Source organism: Siniperca chuatsi, linkage group LG11 (genome assembly GCF_020085105.1).
Source record: "Siniperca chuatsi isolate FFG_IHB_CAS linkage group LG11, ASM2008510v1, whole genome shotgun sequence".
NCBI lineage: Eukaryota > Metazoa > Chordata > Actinopteri > Centrarchiformes > Sinipercidae > Siniperca > Siniperca chuatsi.
In genome coordinates this window covers 20,398,009-20,413,060 of record NC_058052.1, presented here as the reverse complement: position 1 = coordinate 20,413,060, position 15,052 = coordinate 20,398,009, and the positions used below count along the sequence as shown (strand labels likewise).

The window sequence follows — 15,052 nt, the reverse complement described above, 5'->3', positions numbered from 1 at the left end:
GATGCAGGTCAGAATGCAGAAAACAAACAGACTTTCCCACATAGTGCTTGCACTTTTATAAAAAATAAAAAATGCCCTTAACCGGCCATAAATTGTACAGCTGAACCTTTCCCACTTTTTCAGTCCAATACCTATACTCAGTGAATAACTTGTGAAGATGTTCATACACACATTCTACTGAGGCTAATGTAAACAAACAATTATATTGTTCAAGACGTTTTATTAAATTGTGCTGTTACAATTCTATAGTTACAGTAGTTAAGAAGCAGCTAGAGTTGAAAGGATTAGTCAATTAATTGGTTAGTTTACAGACAAAAAAATACTCAATCATATTAGACAATCAATCTAATCATATTTTGAAAATTGATAAAATCGTTAGTCATTTTTCAAGCAAAAATGCATTTGCTGGTTCCAGAAATTATGAGAATTTGCTGTTTGTCTTTGTTTAATGTGATAATAAACGAAATACCTTTAGGTGTCTTAAGTGACGATAATTGTCGGTCAGACAAAACAAGGTACTTCATGATATCAACTTGGGTTTAGGAACCTGTGATGGGCATTTGTCACTGTTTTATAGACCAAACAATAGATTAATCGAGAAAATAATTAGCAGATTAATTGATAATGAAAATGAGTTACTTGCAGCCCAAGATTCAACACAAGCAGCATATTGCACACAGCTAATAACAAATGCTGCCTCAATATACTGTATATTAACTAGTCTCTCATCATTCACATCCATCAAGTAAGGATACATAATCAATGATCCCAAAAAATAAGCTTAATTTTAAATTCAATGTACACTTTTCTAATTCCCACAGCAATAAGTTAAATAAACGTATTTACTTGCATTAGAATAAAATTCATGCTTGCCAATTAGGGCTCCATGATATGGTAAAAAAAAATCATATTGCGATTATTTTGACAGATATTACGATATGATTCACGATTAGTGGGAGTGATCATTTTTGCATCACAATTTTCATTTTCACTAAAAAACTATTAAAATCATGATGATGTGACATGTGTTGGGGTCTGTACCAAACAAACATGTTTTCTAACATCTGGAGAACAAGACTTACAGGCCAGGGCACCTCGGCAGCACTACAGTACCTAATTATAATAATGTATTGTTGTATTGTAATGTTGCAAATAGTGTTTTGAAAAGTGCTTGATAAATAAAGTTTTATTATTTTTATTATTATTCTAATATTTCTAATCCTCTGCTATCCTCACACAAGTGTGTATGTTCTTTAAGTCTGCATTCATTTATGCATCATTTATACATATAGCACTTTGACTAAAACCACCAAGGACATTCAGCTTGTCTACTGCAAACAACTGCATTTTACCATGACAGAAAAGTAAACATTGTACTTCAACTCATCATCATCCCATTTAACACAAGAAACAAATGAACGGACAACTCCTGCTTATAAAGGAGTTCCCATCGAAAACAGATTGTTGTTGGGCATATTTTGTGTCTTTACATATATTGAAGACACAGTTAACGAGGGTGAGGGTTAAGATTTTTCTGGGCATACTCAAGTATTTTCAATTTTAACCATAGTGTGACTCCAATGGGTCACCACTAATGACAGGGGTATTGGTGCCATTACTAGCCTAGGGCACAGAGGGGATCCTCTACCTAGGCTGCAACAATAGGAATTCCATTACAAACAGGTTTCACTAGACCAATGATATACTCCTACTTCCTGTTGTCAAGTCCTCTCTCAGTGATTCCATAGATTCCCCCCAGCAGGCTCTGTAGGTTTATAATGACTTCTGATGGGTTAGTTACACAACCTAGAAGAACAGTGGTTATGGGATAGACCTGTCTGCATTGATTGGCCTATAGAGTATCATGCCAAATACTTTCTTTGTAGCTCCATGATACTTCAGTGTCAGCCCTCTAGAAATGTTCTGATAAAAGACCTAGCTCCTGTCAACATGACTTCATGCTGACGTTATGCTACAAAAAAACAAAACAAAACACCTTTAAACCACAGCCAGCCTTTTTATTTGGCTACTGGCGTCTATTAGCAGCCAAGCTAACAAACACACTATATAGCCACTGCTGGTTCACCTGTGATTCTCCGTCATGTGATTAATAAAGTGTTACAAATCATCATCCAAGCATACACTTTTTATTGTTTGGCTCTGTATTATTATCGAAGAATAAACTGTGAAATAAATACATATCAAATGAAATAAAGTCTCACTAAATAAAATAGACAGTTAAATTAAAATAAGCAATTGTGGCTGCAACTAACAATTATTTTCATTATTGAAAAATCTGCCAATATTGTTTTCGATAACCGTTTTGTCCACAAAATGCCTGAAAATAGTAAAAATGCCTTAAGCCATTTTGTGTGTCTTTGGAGTCCAAGCCACTTTGTGCTGCATTTTATGCATGAATTGTGCTATAGAAATAAAGCTTATTATTGTTATTATTATGTTTAAGTGACTCTCACAATCCACATCTATGCTTACATTTTCAGAGCTTGTATGCATTCAATACCTAAACATCCACTGAGACATCACAGACATTGTTTTTCTAACTTTTGCTGTCTAAACAGCACAATTACAACAATTTTAAACATGGAATAATGTTCAAAATATGTCATCTAAACCTTATAGATAAAATCTTAATAGCTTAAATTAACCAGTGATCAAACACTGACATAATTATTCTCTGATGAAACAAAGGTGTACTTCTTATAGACATGTTTTTGTTCTTCTAAATTTTGTAAAAGTAAAAAATAGACATCTCTTCATTACTTAACGACAACATAACTGAAAATTGCATAGCTCTCAAACAACAAAAATACATTTTAAGGCCATTCTACAGCACAACAAACTGTACAAAAAAACTGAAAGGAACATCACTATACATATCTTGAATTTTAATGTTGTAAATGATGAGCAATATCATACAACTGGCCCAGTCTCATTTAACTATTTATGAGATAATACTTTATGTAATAACATAAAAGGTGGTAAAGGAATATGGTAAGTGGAGAAGGAAGAAGCTAAGTAATGAATCATCATGGTCTCATCTTCACTGACTAATGGCTCACCTCCAGCCAACACATGCCACCAGCCCTTCTTTGAAGTCCACCTCCCATGACCTCTTCACCCTATTCTAATTTCTAAAGGTTTTCTAAGAAAGGTTAATCTCAGCAGGTGTTCATCGAGAAGCTCCTTGTAATACAAGCCTGACCTACAGCAAAAGCTGCATGTTAAAAAAATATTTTGTTGCATTGAAATTTAATTATTCTGGCTCACTGGTTTCAGACATTTTTTTACATTTTACTTCCATAACCAGGAAATTGTGCAGAAACACCGCAACTATGTCTACATGTCTCACATGGAATTGTAGCTACAAAATAAACTGCATTAAAAAAAGCAGAAGATGATGCTGGCTTCTATTTAGAGTCATCCTAAAAGTCAAGCCTCAAGTTAAACCCCACCCTGTACAGGAAATATAGATCCAGTGCCTGTGTTCTGTGAAGTTAGCAAATGTAAAACCTTAACAGCTGAGATAATGCACAAGTCAGGCTGTGGCTAGTCAGTCTTGAGTATTGTTTTGCTCCTACAGACAATCTAAAGCCTGTTTGTTTAGGATATGTTTAACAAGGGGAGGTGGGGTAATGGTAATCTAATTATTACTTGTGCATCTCGTGATTTTAAATTGTGTCTAAACAGGCCATGTCAGTACATTTTAAGATCTGCACACTCGCACACTGTTACATACCAGTAAAAATAGCCCAAGGTTATAGCAAATGCATGAAAACTGACATCATTGAATTTGTTGGTATACTAGGGTCATTTCTATTGGCAAAGAAACCTGACTTGTATAAACATGAAGGCACAAAAAAGCTTATCATCTGTACTCCTCAAGCCAAGTCTAGCACCCAAATATTTGGCAAGGATACTAAATGGAAATATAGCAAGATGATGCTCTCAAATACTTAAATAGTGGGCTAATGCTTGTGTCAGCTATAAATACCCTGTTTACAGTAAACTATAGTTTACATTAATAAATGCGGCTGTGTGTAGCTACAATTATATTATCATTACTGTTAGATTATTAGGCTTGCCAGCTGCATAAGCTACAGGTAATGTGTGAAACCAGTTTGGTGTGATAAAGAATATTTAAATGGATCAGATACTCTTATTTCTGTTTACTTTAAGACTGATTTACAATCTGTTTTTCCATTGTGAATTGGTCATCAACATTACAAATGTCCTGTGATACTTTGCAAAGACTGTCCTAAAATCCTGTCATGTCTGAAAAGGTTGTAACTCAGACCATATGTTCTTTTCTGTGCTTCTACTGCTTTTTCAGTCTCTATTTTCTCATTCTTTTGAACAGAAAATGTTTTTAAGTGCAACGCAATTGGAGATGGCTACGCCTCCAGGGCAGAACCCACCCTCAGTCCAACCCCCATTTAATTCCCCTTTCCAACATTGGATCTTCAGGCAGACCAATCTTTCATGGTGGAACAGTGGGAAGATCAGAAGCAGAGCTGCTGCTTTCAAAGCAGGTCCCACGCTTCTTCCCATTGCTTTCTCACCCTCAAGGTATAATGAAAAAATACAATTTTTGGGCAAACATGGCCACTTCTTCTCTCTTAAACAAACTATAAACACCTCATGTTTTACTCTCTGCAACTCTGCAGCAGCTGAAATTCCACAAAGTGATAAACGAAATCAAAAAGCCAGTTTTAGAAAGTTTTGGAAGATACAACACAGCTGCAGTACCCTTCAACTTCTGTATTTTCAGTAATATTCTGTAGACAATAAATCTAAGTCTTAAACTGGGTTTTTACTTATAAAAGGTATCATTCATGTGTTTAGTACTTTCACTGTATTAAAGACAATTTAGCTACATCCACACCTACAGTATTTCTTGCATATGATATCGAATATACACAGCCAAGAAGAGCAACAGCAAGTATTGAAGCAGTACTGAGCAATGAATTCACAAAGCCGGTTAAATGTTTTAATCTATTTTTCTCTCTTGCAACAGTGCTGTGTGAAACTGTGCTCCTGATGATGCTAACAATTTGATGCAACTTTTAAAAACAAAATTAGACACTGTATACTAATCTACTACTAAAGCAATACATTCTCAGCATAATCCTGAGACTTCTTTTATTTTTTGGTGGCATAACTAAAAATCGATGCAACATGGTTGCTGTAAAGTGCAGCCTCCTAACTTGACGTGGCAGTATTTTCGTAACTGTGCCAACAGACTAAGCATGAGAGCAAGAGGGCTTCCTGTAGTAAGCAGAAACAAGGCTGCTAAACATTCCCCGACTGGTCTGTCTCTCCCTGTTGAAATGAGAGTGCCCCCAGGCATTCTGGTTGATGGGAAAAGGATCAGGGCTAATGGCTGGCTAAATCCATCTATCATGGTCACGTCTCTCCGGGCCACTTGCTCTTTGTCTGTCCTCTTCCTCTCCTAGTTTCTGTCAGTTTAAGCTTGAATTAACCCATAACTAGGCTAATTAAAACATAACAAATGTTAAAAGGTGTCCAACTAGTACCTTCTGCTGTATTAGCATCTATAAATGTGCTTGGGAGCTACGGAGGGGATTGGTTGATTCGGAAGGCAGCTCTTCTCAGCTGTGGGCCCTTTTCCTTTTCACCCTGCCCTGCAACAATAGGTGCAGTCAGGGAGAGGTCATAAAAAACACAGTGAAAGCATCTCCACTCCTCCTCTCTCCCCTCTGCCCATTCTCTCGTCAGAGAAAAGACAGGCAGTAACTGTCTGTGTGTCACCAGGGTAATTGTGGGAAGCCTGAGAAAAGTTGCCCTGCAACACCTAGTCAAGCTTTGGTAACTTTTCCTCTTAGATTCTGCTTATTCCAGAAGTATAAAAATTACAGGAGGAAAAAAAGGGTTCTCTGGAGAGATACTTCTGAGCTATGAAAAACAGGGTTTAAGAGGTGTTCCTTTGCAATGTTGTTCAAACAGAAGTAGGGTGGTTCACAGGGAAACCCATATCTGTAAGATAACTAGGTCTGTTTAGTATTTTCATACCCAATGCTGCAGCAGTGGGAGGACAGGTAAAAAGAAATTGGAGCTAGCACTGGTATTGAACTGGTAGTCAGTGTCTGTTCTCTTTTTTTGGGTATCAGGACAGAAAATGTGAGATAGGTGCATCCCTAATTTCTATCTTGCACGTTTTTAATTTCAATCTGAGCAAACTCATGGCTGTGGGACTGTATTAATTCAACCACAGTGAGAAAGAAAACCAGGAATAAAGCCAGAAACCATGGAGATCCACCTTTGTGGACAATCACATAAACATGATAATTATAGGGATATATTTATTACATTACATTAATTTGGCAGACTCTTTTGTCCAAAGCGACTTATTAAGTGCATTTGTCTCTTTTCACAGCAATATTATTTTGCTTCTTGCAGAATCCAGTCTGAACTGTCCTCCCCATTTGGTGGGCCATTTTCAATTATAATTGGGACTGTTGCCTAAAAGCGATGAGACAATTACTGTGACTGGTTGAGAAGACTATGATTCATCACAACAACCCTCCTATTTATATTTGAACTTAAACTTACTTTTGCGCAGTGTGCTACACATATAGAGATGGAAATAACAGGTGCTCTAGCACTTTGCCCTGGTTGCTGCAACTACTAAGTCAAAATAGGGTCCTTCAATGGTGTGATGTTATCGTTCTAAACCCTGAATTCAACACATTTTCTCTCAGCTCCGCCTTATTTTTCTTCTTTATCTGTACTAATTTCTGTATACTGAAATAAAAGGAAATCCTTTCTGTGCTTGTATGACTTTTGCTAGGTCTACACAGATCTACAGAATGATATGTGTGTGGAGAGAGAGACTAGGAGAGGGAGGGGAACACAGGGACAGCGTGATGAAGTCTAACAATAACTTAAGATTGATAGGAGAATGCGGTTGCACACGCTCCAAACAAAACTCAATCAGTTTCAGTGGCATTCAAGCACACATTCCTGACATACTATCGCTCGCACCAAGATGTGAAACTCCGAAGTTAAAGTGGGCTATGCATGCTGGCTCAGGGCCAGGTTTCAGTGTGACTTCTTGCTCTTGTCTACTGCCCTATGAATACTACCACTCCTAGCTTGAGAAAGAAAGTTGTAAGATGGGAAAGAAGGAAGGGTCAATGAAAGGATTAATTAATAAGACTAGGATAAACAACAAATCTCTGAGAAGACCCAAATTAACAATAAATTTATCCTACTAATAAGTATTGTTTGCATTGCAGGCCTGATTTAACTTATACATCCATGCCATAGGACTCTGCTGAAATTTAAAACCAATTAAAAACTCATAGATAAGAGCCACGCTATTGCATTTAGTGGACATATTTCTTCATTACAATAAACATTGCAAGTGTAGTTTATTTCTCTAAGCTTGTCAAATTAGCATTGTAAACTTGGAACCACAGACGTCTGCTTGACGTCACAGCACAGACGTCTGCTTGACATGGAGCCACCAATTGCAAAAGCAGGTGCAGAGTTGTTTCAGAACAAACTATATTGCCCAAACTTATTTTAATGAATGAATATGTCAATATAACAGTATTAGTAAACAGTAGTTTTTAGATGACAAGTGAGCTCTATGGCACACAGGCATACACTATATCAGGCTGCGGCTACACAGACAATACTTGCTAGGAGGATAAATTATTTGTTGATTTTGATGAGTTAAGGAAGTTTGTTGATTAAAATTAAAAAGTAACTCCAGCATTATCTTTCAAGTTTGAAAATTGTATAGGGCAAAAAGTGGACATGAAAAATAATACGGAGCAAAAGGGAGCAGAAAGGAACAAGGGAGGTTGGTAAGGAGAAAAATAACGAAGTAAGAAGGGAAACCCCCTCAGTTTGTGGCAATAAAAGAGTACCGCTGCTCTCTGGGAGATTAAATATGAACGGAACAAAACAAAACGAGGGCTTTGAGACCCTCCGAGTCCTAGCCATTCTTCTGGCCACAGTAGCCTAGCAACCGCTGCTTGACCAGTCCATTGTGCAAACGTATGTTAAGCTTTTATCCCTCATTAGCAACATTCCTCCCTGCAGGCTGGGATTTTACAGATTAGGTTGAAAAACACAAAAGAGATTGGACAAATCTTGCTGACTTCCAACATATTACTTTACAGGCTAATCATTGATCAAACAGCTGTATGTTTGTCTGTGTGGAGCATGTGTACACTGCAAGTTGATAAAAGACGGGCTGAGTAGTTGAGTGAAGATGGAGAACTACCTGTCTATGTCCTGGTTTACCCCAACAGGAAAAAGACTGGAGTGAAACAACTTGACAATATATTCCAGAAATAGAGAAGAGATACAACCACGCCAACAGACACTTTGCTCATTAAATATTTTTTAAAAAGTGACAGATTGCTGATTAACAACCACTTATTGCAATGTATCCATTTTCTTTTTACCCCCTGTGTAGATCATTCTCACTGCTTTTATCCTTTTAGGCTGACGATGCACACACAACGCCAAGACAAACAGACAACAGGCCCACACTAGCAGATGCAACAACTTCTCTAAGCTGCATTATTCTGTTTTTACTGGGAAAACAACCCAACACACCACAGGGTGCCATTTGTGTGTTTGTGTGTAGGAGAGAGTCTTTTGTGAACTCAATGCCCTGGTTCAAAGCAAACACATACAGCTTCTTTCATTCTATCTTTATTTAGATAAGACTGTATATTGACTACAGATGTTCAGACTTCTGACCCTGGGATGATCAACTACCTGCAACTAGTAACAGCGCAGTTGCAAACGACAACTGGTAGAATTTAATGTCTCTCTTTGGTCTCATTTTGTGGTTATTAGTTTAGTTATAGCTCAGCATTGGGCTCTAGTTCAGTGGAAATCAAGACTGAATTCAGACATTTATTCCACTAGCCTACAATCTATAGGTAAAATGTTGAGTTCCCAGGTTTTATTAGAGCCCAGAACTGCAATAAGCACATTGTGAATGGTCTCTCATAAGTTTAGTTTTAAATCCTCCCTCTTTAATTAAAGCTTATGCTGTCTCTAGGTCACAGTGAAGTGGCAGGACAAACACATTGACTTGTGTTCACAGCACTGTGCCTGTTTGGGGGAGTTTGTTTGTGTATGTTCACCAAACATCCGATTAGCTGAAACAGTTAAATCCTTTCTCTCCATCTGCCCTATAATTAACACAAATCTTCCATCTTTAATAAGACTGCTTTTAGGGTTGGGCTCTTCTACACTGTTCATCTCATGGCATCAGGGGGCATCATATGCACATAAAACGCATTATTTCAAGGTTTTGTTTAAAAGTCGTTCATCTCCAGACACAATGACTGATTGACTGAATTATGTGATAATTTTAGAGTGAATCAGTTTTATTCTTATGCTGGAAAACTACTTATCAACTGCAAACAGTTTTTACTCTAATGGATATACTGTGTTACAAATCTATTCTAAATTACTACTTTTAATACTACTTTTTTCTTGTGAATATAGCCTAAGTGGACTGTAACATTAGGGTTGACAAGGTGTGAACTTTTTGTCATGCTTGCAATATTGCTACCGTTTATTAACTGAAACTATAACCACGTACTGTATACAGGTGATGTTTGCAGCATATAAATGTTATGATCACTGGGCGTGTGTGTGTGTGTGTTTGACCTGCATGTGCAGATTTTTCTTGGTCCATCTACACAAGACCCTCTGTGAAACACTGAGGGGCAATCTTTATCTGGTGATCATGGAGGGTCTGATCTGTGTACATTTCACATGTTTTGTCTCTACATTCACACACTGACTCTCACAGCTGGAGATAAACAGACATCCAAGTTGCTCCCCACATGGCCCAAGGTTGATAAGACTCTCTGGACACAAAGGGATAAATAGTGTTTGGAGTCATATTACACACATAAACACACCTGAGTTGAAGTGGGTAGCCTGTGTCAGTGGGTATATGACTCAGACTCTTTTTCTCATCGAGTCATGTCCATTCATTATTCAGTCCTGGGAAACTAAAGTTTGCTGGCCTGTTGTCAATTACCAGTCCATGGAGGAACTAGCACAGTTGTTGGTCTACTCTACTGAACCAAGTTCCAACTACATGACCCCGCTAAGTTACCAAGAAACACAAAAATGAGTAAATACTCAAAAGTCTTAATCTAATTTATTCTTCCAAACATGAATGCCTGCAGCAATCGTGAAACTATCCAGTCTATCCCTGCTGAATAAGCAATCATTCCTAAGAGTCCAGCATTACAGAAAACCCCTAAGTGAATGAAGGGCTTTCTCTATTAATATACCTAGATAGTTTCGCTGTCTGACTTCTTTTTACCCTGTGACCTTTGGTAATAGCTCTGGTTGGTCAAGCACATGACCTGACAGTGTGGACCAAGTTATGTGTTGGGTAAATCAGTGACTTTATTTGAACAACATTTCAGCTTCGGGTGGAGAGGGGGCTGGGTGTGTGTGTGTGTGTGTGTGTGTGTGTGTGTGTTTTAAAGGATGAAGGGGAGAGTGCAAGGGGGTGGGGGCAGCCCAGCTGAGCAAACTGACTTTATTTCACATCCTCTTGACGGTATCCCCCACCACTTCATACACCCACAGACCTTTAACACCTTTTAAATCCATCCTGAGTAAAGTGCAGATCTGTACCAGTGATGTTGTGAAATATATGTGAATTATGAGTTTTCAGCAACCTCAATTTAGGCTGTAATAACAACACTATGTTTTCCTAATAACCTATAAGCATGAGGTAAACATTTCCCAATGTACCATGTCATTAACATGATATTAAACAATCATTATCTATGTGACAGGTTGTCACATGTGCAGTTGCCAAATTGAAATGAGAGACTGCCTGGGGTAGATGAGTCTTAAAATAACTGCTTTAAAAGAGGCTATAGAGTTACTCAGGCAGTGACTCAAGCAGACCATAAGTGCTACCAAAACATAGCTATAAATAACTCAAGGAGGATGCGCTACATGTGCAACAGGTGGATGGCTAGGTTAGGTTAGTTTAGGTTGTTCATCTTAATTTCTCTGTCTCAAGCACGCACGCTCTCGCGCACACACACTTCAATCTTTGCTTACTGTTGCTAGACTTCAGGTCACGGTGGATGATGGGTACCACGGCCTCCTCGTGTAGGTAGAGCATCCCACGTGCAATCTGCACGGCCCAGTTGACCAGGATGTGCGGAGGGATGCGCCTTCCGGTCAACACCCGGTTCAGTGTCCCGCCTCGGGCATACTCCATGACTAGGCACAGGTTGGGCTCCTCCAAACACACTCCTTCTAGTTTAATAATATTGGGGTGCTGCAGCATGGAGAAAAGTTTTGCTTCTTGTTTAACACTGTCGGCGGTGGCTGTTATGTCCTCGTCTGGGTCTTGCCGAGCCGCCTTCACGGCGACCTCCTGATCGTTCCATGTGCCCCGGTAAACTTTGCCAAATCCACCCACGCCTATGATCTCCTCTAGTACCAGTTCACTGAAGGGAATCGGGACGGGCGAGCTCGGGACTCCCTCTGGTACCCCCACCGACCCACTTGTAGCGGGGAGACGGTAAATAGCGGGCTGGTAGGTGACATAGTTGGAGGGGAATATCCCGACTCGGTGGTTGATTTTACCCGTCCACCATCCCTCGTCCCCGGAGATCGCTGCGTCCTTGGACAGGACCTCCACCACGTCCCCTCGCCTGAGGCTGAGCTCGTCCTCACCGCTTGCCTCGTAGTCATACGCGGCTGTCCACAGGGACCGAGTCGGGCACAGCGGGGCAGAGTGAGCCCACGCCCGAACTGTGGGGGAATCTGTCCAGGCATGTTCCCCGGTCCCACCGCCGCCCGGCCGCCCTTCACCGTTTGGGAAAGCGGCCTGCGAGACATCCATTTCTCGGTGGCCGTAGCGGCACCATATGGTGCAGAGCTTTTAGAACAAAATGAAAAATTTAAAACCGTAAAAGGTAACCTTTTGAAATCCTCATGCTGTCACATCTACGGGACTAGCTGATGAGAACAGAGGGTAATGCCCCGCACAGCCCACGGCAGGGTCGACCGTGTCCAAAGTCCTGTGGGACAGACAGCGTCTATAACCCCGTAACGTTATCCACGTCGCCACTCCGGTAAAACTGTATGAGGGTCAATAACTAGCCAGCGAGGTTGCTGGCTAAGGTTAGCCAAATAGTTTTTAGCTAATTCCACCACTATATTGGCTGACTGTTATACATAAAGTTGTATATTAACAATAGACGTCTTAAAGCGCACATAATCTCAGCTACGAGAGAAACATTAACGTTGGTCCACAACTTTGTCTCTGCTTAATGCTAACGTGAACAAGCTAAAGTTAGCTCTCTACCCATGGAGCTAAATTACCAAGTTTTCGCAGGTGCCGCAAGAGGTGCACCTGCACCGTCCACTCCGACCAAATAAAGTGAGGCTCCGAGGGACAGGGTTGTCTTTGAGAGTCGCCAGTAAATCTCATCGAGTCACCGAACCCCGAAATATAAAGTTCGCTTGCTCGTTTGTGGACTTTTAATAGGAATTTCAACTGCATTGGCTAGCGGGCTAGCTTAGCATAGGTCAACCAGTTGATTAGTAAGGCAGTTGGAAAAGTTGCTCCTCTCAGCTTTTAAGATAGGTTATTCCCAAGTTTGTTTCTCCTTCGGGGAAGTGAAGAAAAACCGACGGTTGAACACTTAGAAAGCACATCAAACATCCTGGATTTCAACGCAACAATGCGGGAATAAAAACATGGGGGGGAGAAAAAAAATCCGTCAACTTTAATCAAAACAACCCCCCCGTCAGCCGTTGTAGCCGGACACAGTCGGACCCAGCAGTGGCTGTACGGAGGATCTGGGGGACGCTGCTGCTCTGGCTGCTGGCTGTGCTGCCCTCTGATTGGTGAATTCTATGACACGTGACCGCCGCAGCAGTAGGGGGGAGGGGGGAGGAGCCACTATAGGAATGTGTGAGGAGAGCGCGCCTTCAGGGAAATTATGGGAATAGTGGACCATATAGGATGGCACACACACACACACACTTTCTTACTCCTCTCCAAACACCAGCCATGTGAACAAGAAAGTACTTTTATAATGAAAATATAACTTCTCCTACTGCTACCACTACTTCTACTAGGGCGACTACTATTTTGGTCAAGTATTTAGGCATAAAATAAATTTACATGTATAATCATATAGTTACTAGGCCTACTTATAATAATAATGTAATGATAACAGTAATTCAATAATATAGCCTATATAACATAATGTCTGTCAAATTCATAACTGATTAAGCTATGCTTACTGAGTATAGCCTACATATGCATGTATACATACATTACCTCTAAGCATATATAGCCTATAAATACTGTATACACATGCATACGGCTTGCATATAGCACACACTACTGTATGCACAATGTGGCTTGATTGTATGGCTGCGTTTGTGCGCAGATAAACACTGAAGGTGTGAATCATGTAATTGGAAAGGATGGTGAGGGAGGGGGGGGCAGAGAGGAGGAGTGGGAGGGGGGAGGGGAGGCGGTCAGAGCTGCGCATCTGTACAGGCAGCTAGAGAGGAGAGGGAGAGGGAGAGAGACGAACAGGACAAGATGAGGACCGTGGCAGCAGCAATGGACGAATCGACATTGGGATGGGAAAAGGCAGACGAGAGGACAACACCGAGGAAGACCGATGAGGCATGAAAGAGAAGGCTCAGGAGATGTACTGTATCGCCCCAACATGGAGGCGTAGCGACAGTAGCATGCATTAAAGGAGATCATTTCATTGTAGTCTAGCAGCAGCGGCATCATCCGTCCGTCCAACCTGAGCGGAGAGGAGGAGAGAGGAGGAGAGATGGGCTCCCAGGTCGTGCAGACCCTGCGTCAAGGAGTCTGGGCATCTCTGACCGGGGGCTGGTACCACGACCCGGACCAGAACAAATTCAACAACTCCTGCCACCTCTATCTCTGGATATTTCTCCTGATGTTGCCCCTGTGTCTCCATCTGGTGAGTTTTTTTATTAGGGAACATGACGTTCAAGGCCGCGAAGGGGGTGTGAGGTTTTCACGGTACCTTTAGGTAACGTTTGTTTTTTCATGCGCTCTTTTTATCCTTTCTTGGATAAACGTGCAATGCCTCTGCAAGAATCTGACATCCTTCATTGTCTGGTTGCTACTGAGGTAAATACTAGAGAAAACAGCACTGTCGCAGTAGCTATTTTTCCTCGCATGCAGTGACGGAACGCATGGCTGCTCCTGGATGTGGCAGTGGGAGAGCCAGGAGGCGTGAAACCGTGGTTGTTCACTCGTATTTTCATGTCATGGCCTTTGAAATAGGTGCAACACAGGCTGCATTACGCCAGCTTACAGTATGTGTGGAGGGAGAAAAACCTCTTACAGGCATAGTCATACAGCAGGATGGTGGCACCAGTAGAGGGAAGAGTTGCTGCTATAGGTCAAACACCTTGACCCTTAGCTGTGGTGAAGTATGGATGATAACACACGCGATTCACAAGTCTCATACTGCTTGAAATGAATAGATGGTATGATGGCAGCAACAGCCATGTACAGTACTGAAAGGATGTGATCTGATCATGCAAGTGCAATCACAGCTTTTCTGTTGCTATATGTGAAGAAATAACTTTAATACTGTGTCTCACTTTCTCAATAACATTTTTATGGAACAGAGGTTTATCAGTACACCAACCAGTTTTATCCAGATTAGAAATTAGCCTATATATATATTGCAGATTATGATTATGTGATGTGATTGCTCCCCACATCTCTGCTCCTCAGTCTCAATACAATAAACCAGGGCTAACTGTGTGTCTAAATAATCCCAAATTAGCCATCCATGAAGGAGAGTTAGTAAGGCAAAGTAACAAATTCTGAAGAGAGAGTGACAACTCAACATTTCAGAGCTTTGCCACTAAAGCTGTATTAAAATGTTGTTGCAGACAGTTTTCACAGTCTGTTTGAAAACACCCACTGCTTCCCCTGCAAAAACAGCACAAGCATTCTGGGAGAGATGTTTCAAAT

General features: G+C 40.6%; 2 protein-coding genes across 4 annotated transcripts in view; one reads left to right on the top strand and one right to left on the bottom strand.

The window, feature by feature from the left end:
- The window catches only part of map3k21 (mitogen-activated protein kinase kinase kinase 21), a 28,128-nt gene extending 15,224 nt beyond the window's left edge, over nucleotides 1-12,904 (bottom strand). The window contains exon 1 of one of the 2 annotated variants that reach the window (XM_044214508.1): nucleotides 11,113-12,904. In XM_044214508.1, the coding sequence (XP_044070443.1) occupies nucleotides 11,113-11,905 (793 nt within the window). In that variant the 5' untranslated portion in view covers nucleotides 11,906-12,904. The remainder of the gene's footprint in view (nucleotides 1-11,112) is intronic. The other variant, XM_044214509.1, reaches the window with a different exon arrangement.
- A 659-nt stretch (nucleotides 12,905-13,563) lies between these two features.
- pcnx2 (pecanex 2) overlaps nucleotides 13,564-15,052 on the top strand; it is a 33,298-nt gene continuing 31,809 nt past the window's right edge. Inside the window, exon 1 of one of the 2 annotated variants that reach the window (XM_044214923.1) lies at nucleotides 13,564-14,021. In XM_044214923.1, the coding sequence (XP_044070858.1) occupies nucleotides 13,869-14,021 (153 nt within the window). In that variant the 5' untranslated portion in view covers nucleotides 13,564-13,868. The remainder of the gene's footprint in view (nucleotides 14,022-15,052) is intronic. The other variant, XM_044214924.1, reaches the window with a different exon arrangement.